This window comes from Gossypium hirsutum, chromosome A05, assembly GCF_007990345.1.
Source record: "Gossypium hirsutum isolate 1008001.06 chromosome A05, Gossypium_hirsutum_v2.1, whole genome shotgun sequence".
Lineage (NCBI taxonomy): Eukaryota > Viridiplantae > Streptophyta > Magnoliopsida > Malvales > Malvaceae > Gossypium > Gossypium hirsutum.
The window spans coordinates 4,178,593-4,185,501 of record NC_053428.1 but is presented as its reverse complement, the minus strand read 5'-3'; the positions used below and the strand labels follow the sequence as shown (position 1 = coordinate 4,185,501).

General features: G+C 33.0%; 1 protein-coding gene across 1 annotated transcript; it reads right to left on the bottom strand.

Moving 5' to 3' along the window:
- Window positions 1-388: 388 nt before the first annotated feature.
- LOC107958879 (GATA transcription factor 21) lies at window positions 389-2,244 on the bottom strand. Its single transcript, XM_016894780.2, has 3 exons — window positions 1,779-2,244; window positions 1,195-1,614; window positions 389-1,102 (listed from the first exon to the last, which is right to left on the bottom strand). Exons 1-3 carry the CDS (start codon window positions 1,983-1,985, stop codon window positions 764-766), a joined length of 966 nt encoding a protein of 321 aa, XP_016750269.1. The 5' UTR covers window positions 1,986-2,244; the 3' UTR covers window positions 389-763.
- Between the last annotated feature and the right edge of the window lie 4,665 nt (window positions 2,245-6,909).

Sequence of the window (6,909 nt, the reverse complement as noted above, 5' to 3'; positions counted from 1 at the left end):
TTCACATCTGATATTTTCTCGAAGGTTGATTCATCCATACCTTGAAAGATACTATTCAAGGCCTTTTGATCCTTCTTTCGTACTTCTCGTAACGCCTTCTTAGCGTCATTTGATAAAGCTGCTTCTGTAGCGGCATCTCCGGGCTCGATGTATCCTTTTTCAACGATCTCCCAACAATCTTGCGAACCGAGCAAAGCCTTCATTCGAATGCTCCAATTTCCATAATTTGTCTTCGTCAATTGTGGAACTTGTAGCTGAATTACGTCGCCCATATCGACTTGTTAGATGAACACCAAAGGTACTCCGAACTGGACACGAACCGGACACGAACCGAACTCCGAACCAAGCTCCGAACCGTAGCTCTGATGCCACTTGTTGGAAACGTGATGGGCCGAAAATTTACTTTTTATTACACACTCAATATATTACAATACGAAGATTACAAATATTTTCTCAATGACTAGATAGTCTAGCTGCTGCTAGATTTTAACTCACTCAAGGTTTGCTAACCTTCTCACTCTCACTCACGTTGCTTCTCTTATTTCTTTTTTCTTCTCATTTTTCTTCATTACAACACAAGTTCAAGCCTCTATTTATAGGCTGATAAAGTGACAACAAATGTGGCTATTAATCCACTTAATTTCCAGCCACAAAACATCTCAATAATGGAGCACTTTGTATGGCTAAAATTTCAGCACTTTGCATGGCACAAAATTGCTCCACGTCTCATGCTTCTAGATTATGCTTGGAGTGGGTTTGATTTCTAACAAAAAAGGCCACAAGATAGCTCCATTAGGAGGATTGCAGCGTCTTCCACATCTTGAGGAAACACACGCTGCAAACCTGAATTCTTGCTCAAACTTAGAGTAATTTCCTTAAAACAAAGCTTCCTCTTCTTCTGATGATGATGAAGACAGGTATTGCCTGATTTACTCTTCAACTCTTTCTTATATTGTCCAACAGTACGTGATTTCTTTATTTCCTTCTTGTTGTGGTGTACCCTAATCTTCATCGATGCTGCAACAGTCTCTCCATTTGCCGCCGCTGCTTCCAGGGCTCGTCTTGCCTTCCTTTGCCGAATCCCACAAGCATTGCAAAGAGACTGCCCCAAGTTTTCAATATTAGTAACCTTGCACGTTTATAATTTACTGAGTTAAACAACGCAAGTATAGGGTAAATAGACATTTTACGTACCTTGGGACCTCGAGGCCCACTTCTCCAAAGAGGCGTCGTGGTTGTGTTGCAGTCGGAGCAGACTCTAATGGTGTTATTAGTTTTACTGAAATAATTTTTTTCATCGCTATCCTGAATCGGATATTGATATTTACTGTCATTCACTGCTGCTTTATTATGTGGTAATGGAGGAGGACCACTGCAATTGGAGTTCATCATCATCTTTTTCGTTAATCTCATCTTAGAAGACATCCATTTCAGTTCCACTGATGATCCATTATTACGATCACTTACACTCTCATAATCATCTCCATCATCTTTTCTTTTTCTACTTAAGGATAAATCCACCGCAGCAGACTCAAGTAATGATGACGATGAGCTTATCGCCTGTTGAATATCGCTTGATCCACCTCCTCCATCATGACTCACGTAATTATTGACCTATATTTACAAAAACCATAGATAATATAATTTCAAAACATTTACATCCACATAAAATACATACATAAATCAAGATATTAATCAAAGATCATCAGTTAATAATAAAGCAGAAACATGAGTTTACCATATGGACATATATAACTATGAAGAACATTATATATTACCTTGAGATCATAGGGTTTTGGTTCTTGAGGTTTATGAGTGGCAGCAGCATCAGTACTGCTAAAGAAAGTAGGATGATGAGCAGATGAAGAAGAAGCAGTATGTTGGGGGAGTGACAGAAAAAGCTGAAGATGGTGGTGGTGGTGGTGTTTTAGATCCTCTAGGGGAAAGGGAGAGGGTGGTGAGTTGAGATCATAGAGCGGTGTCATTGGCAAAGGAAGATCTTAAGATGAAAGAAAATTGTGGAGTAATTAATTAAAGCAAGAACCATGAATGGGGATATATGGGGAAATGGAGGTTAATATTAGTGTTAAAGGGGGAGTTATATACTAAGGATGTGAGGGAGATTAAAGAAGAGGCTTGAGAGGCCTTCACGTGACTTCATTTCACCCAAACAAAAAACAAGATAAACAAGCCAAAGCTAAAAAGAGGTTTGAATGGTACTGCTCATCACCAGTATATGATGCCAAAATAAATTAAAACCCTACCTGCAATAACCTTTCATCACTTCGCCTCTCTAAAACATTTTTAAAATAACACTTATTTTTCGTAAAAGAAAATTACTAATAAAAAAATTATTTAATAAGGCTCACTTTAATGTTTTAAAAAATAGTGAATATTTCGTTAATTTAAAAAGAAAATTGATACTTACGAATGAAGTAACTAATTTATCCTCCTTCATTCATTTGCATCATATTTTTTTTTCATCTGAGAAGACAATAATAATAATAAGAAGAAGAAAAAAGGTACATGAACAATTCTCACCACCATTTGGTTGCTTTATTGATATATACAGTGTCAAGTTTGCTTGCATCTCTGTAGCAGTAAATAGATGATTATCAGATAATGTACCATTCAGCTTCGGATGAGGGTGTCGACTGTCGAATATATACGAGTATATCTTCTTCTTCTTCTTCGAAAATTTTTCAGGTATGGCTAAGGTTTTGGAATATTTTATATCCTTTTATCATATATTATCAAACATAATTTTTTCCAAAAAATAAAAGTTGGAGTACTATAGATGCCATGGGAGTCAGCTTGGCTCCATATATTGAGAGCATGTTGATTATATATATATATATGTTTTTTTTATATATTATGATTGAATAATCTCAAAATTTTAAGTGTTTCAAATTGTTATAATAATTATACTAAACAAGTTAAGATTTATAAATGCATATTACATTCTCAATGGGAGATGTAAGTTCAAGTTTTGAAAATGATATTATTAGTAGAAATGATCCTGAACATGGTCCGTAAAATAGACATAAAACAAAAGTTTGAATTTATATGTTAAATAAAAATTGGTACCTCAAAATTAAATTTGGATTTTTTATATTTATAATTTTGTTTGTTATAAATCAAAAGGATTGAAAGTACAATATATCAGTTAAGTTTTTTCTATTTGTAGCTTGTGTTGTTCTGTTTTCATCTTTTAGGTTAACATTAATTTAAAGCTCTTATGAGTTGACTTATGTGTCTACCGCTAAATATAGATTTTTTTATATAAAAAAGCACTGAATTAAGCCATTTACATTTTTGTATTTAGGGTTTTGTTTAGATTGGGTTTTAATTAGTAATCTTTGATAAACAAACAAAGCAGAAAATGTACAAAATAATGAACCCATAAACAAATTAAGAGTGCAAAAAGGCGGCCATAGCTAGGTAGCGGTGAAAGCATGATTGATTTGCACAGACATATGCAGTCCTGGAAGATACTAGGAAGGAAAATGATGAGCGGTGTAAGGGCCAGATTTTGCAGATACAAAGAGATGGGGTTGTAGATCTGCATGGAACGGAATGGATACATATCTTGCTCTCAATATGTATCGCCAAAAACCCATCAAATGCCTTCTACAGGCTAGCGACACTGCTGGCTGTTGCTGCCCCCCAATTCAGTCCCCACACCTTTTTGCCAACTTGACCCATCCCTTTTCCTTCATCTTTCCTAATTTTTTACCATCCATATGTAATGAACCAATAGTCCAAAACACATCCAGATAAATATTATTAAAATATGTAGCAGTAATACCTGTGTGTATGTTTTCAATATCTATATTCAGGTTACCTAGTTGAGAAAAAGAAGAAGCAATCATTACATTACATTACATATGAATCTGCAGATCCAATTTGTTTTTCTATGTTACATACCCTTTTGTTCACACATGTTTTGCCTTTTTGTCTCATATTACAAGCTTAATGACCTCAAAAATTTATGGATTTAATGGAACCTTATCTTTCACATAATTTAGTATAAGAGATGAATAACGTCGAAAAAATAGAGGCCGATCATTTATAAACGTACATTTGGAAAAGAAAAGACAAAAGATATTATTGTCTCGAGTTGAAGATATGTTTGATAAACAAGGTACTGAAATATATATCGCCAAGTCCTAACAGCCTTACACCATTTGATGACAAGGTTTCAGGTCAAGTCATTTCAACATAGATCCTTTACAATAATGTTTTCAGTGACCAGACAAAACTTGAATGATCTTAACATATATGTGTATTTGGGGATCACTGACTCAGATTAACCTTCATATATAAATTTTTAATGATGATAAGGCATGCTACGTAGACTGCTGTGAATCACTCCTATGTTGTATGCATGAAAATTGTCTGGAATTAGATAAAATTAGATTAATTATATACTCTCTTTTTTATGATGATTTATACGAGTCCTTATATAGAATGCCAATAGTCCAATGAAATAAGTGATTGAAGTTCTTGTTGGCAACTTGAATGCTATCTCCTTGACGAAATTTATGGAAATATACTATACACATACATGTATATTAAAAAAAACCTTTTAATTTATTATTTTTATTTTGAAATTAAGTTTTTACCTTATAAAATGAGTCGAATCTCAACCCTCGTTAGAATTGAAGCCCAATTTGATTTATTTTCCCAAACCTCTATTAAGAGCTTAATAAATTTTTTGATAGGTAACTTAATTCTATTCATAATTTGTTTCAAGTAAATTGGAGAAAAATGTGTGTGTTTTTTAAAAAAGAAAAAATAAAACAGCATTAAGCAATTATAATAATAAATATGAAATTAAAAACCCATAACATGTACAGTTTAAAGAAGGTTCACCTGAATACTCGTGAAGCTTCTTGTAGTATGCTTAACCATAAATTCTGCAATTACATTGTAAACTCTGAAAATGTAATAAATACGTACTTTTCAATTCAAACTTGCTTTACGCATTCAAATTCAGAATAATAATAACCAAGCAAATATTTAATGCTCTCCAAAGTCCAAAATTTAATACAAATATTTAAGTTTAACAAGTAAATGGAGCTTTGGAAAGTCTAGTTGGAATAACAGCTAAGCCAAGCAAAGTTGTTTGAACCCGTGGTGTGACCACTGATTACGAAGGTCGGAACTTGAAAGGGCTAAGGGGAAGGAGTTTCTTATAATAGAAGCCTAAACCTACGAACCACTGAACCAAATTGTAGTTGGAAATTTGGATCATGGTCCTGAACCTAGTTACAACCAAGGCCTGACCATTGGGTGGACCAAAGTCTACAAATCTAAGCAGCTTGCAGCCATCTTTCGTTTGTAAACATGTAAGTGCATCACATTTCAATGATTATTGTTGGTTGGCTTGTCATGGTTTCACTTTCTTTTTTTTTTTGGGTGAGGAAGACAAGGAAAAGGTTATTTAAAATAATAAAATGAAAAATATTTTGATTTATGAATTAATGGATAACTTTTATGGTTCTTGGTTGGTGATTAATTTTAACTTAAATATTTCCCCTCTCTTTTTTATTTTTTGAAATTAAGTCACTTCTGATTTTATGTTAGAATGATCTGGTCCTTCCGTTTATATAGCAGCTTGTCGTTTGATGGGTAGATTTTTAATACAACTTTTAACTTAAGTAGAATGGACATTCATTAGGCAAATAATGAGTGAAGTTTTACCATAAGTAGAATATTCTGAAAAGATCATAAACATCTCACAACAAATGCATTAATATTTTAAATAAATTAATTAATGGTCTGAGGTTTAAATTTTAGATTAAGTTGAACTAATCCAAATTTCTACGCAATTTTGATCTGAATCTCTCAAACTAGATGGATGTACTTTCTAGTTTACAATAGAAGAAGGAAAAGATTATAGGTAGAATATTTTTGCTATTAGTCTAGAATTAATCCCTATATATTTAGTTAATTTTGGTTTTTTATATTTTTTTAAAATTTAAAAATTTTAATTCTCATTTAGACGGTACCAGTTAAATCTATTCAGGTCAAATTTTGTTATATATTTAATTAATTTTAACACTATATTTTTTAAAATTTAAAATTTCAGTCATAATTCAAATAGTAGCCATTAAATCTATTAATTAGAATAACGAGGTATTTTTGTGAGTATTATATAAAAATAATAAATTGACATAACATTACACATATGATACATTTAACGCGTAAAATTTTAAAAATAGTATGAATTATATTAACAATTTTAATAACTACCATTTATATTATGATTGAAATTTCAAATTTCAAATTTCAAAAAATATATATATATATATATATAAGCACTGACTAAATTCACCACTTATGGATAGTAAGTTGCCTCTAGTGTCACGGACTTGGAGTTTTCCCACCCATCCGTGCGGCCTTAGGCAGTTTCTTGGCTTTAAAAACGCCTAAGTCAGCCTAACTTCCACCGATAATGGATTCAACCGTAAAAACGCCTAAGTCAGCTCAACTCACAACAATAAAGGATTCAACAGAATTCCCTTAAAGTTTTCACGAAGAACAGCGGAAGAACGAATTAAGAACGATCTTTGAAAGATGAACAAAAGCAAGAACGCTTGAGAGAAAAGTTTGAGTAAATGCTCTCAATTCTTATTCACAAAGAATAATGAAACAATTCAGGAGTGAGTACAAATGAGGGGGAGGCTCTCTATTTATAGTTGAGCTCCCCCAAAACCGATGGCTACAATTAAAAGCTGTATTCAATTAGGACTCTAACTTTACAGAATTAGAAGCTGTGTACAATTAGAACTTCTAAGACTACTTAGTCCTATCTTCATTATCGGGCCCATCAGGCTTCAATGTGACAGGCCTGTCCAACAGCTCTTTGAATCGGGCCAGTTCTCGTAGGCCAAATGATCCCCA

What these genes read in the sequence shown, in the direction of transcription:
- LOC107958879 (XM_016894780.2), bottom strand. Translation starts at nt 1,985, where the DNA reads ATGACACCGCTCTATGATCTCAACTCACCACCCTCTCCCTTTCCCCTA. An exon ending in CAAAACCCTATGATCTCAAG is followed by an intron (nt 1,615 to 1,778) that starts GTAATATATAAT and finishes TTGTAAATATAG; the next exon opens with GTCAATAATTACGTGAGTCA. An exon ending in GTGGGCCTCGAGGTCCCAAG is followed by an intron (nt 1,103 to 1,194) that starts GTACGTAAAATG and finishes AACTTGGGGCAG; the next exon opens with TCTCTTTGCAATGCTTGTGG.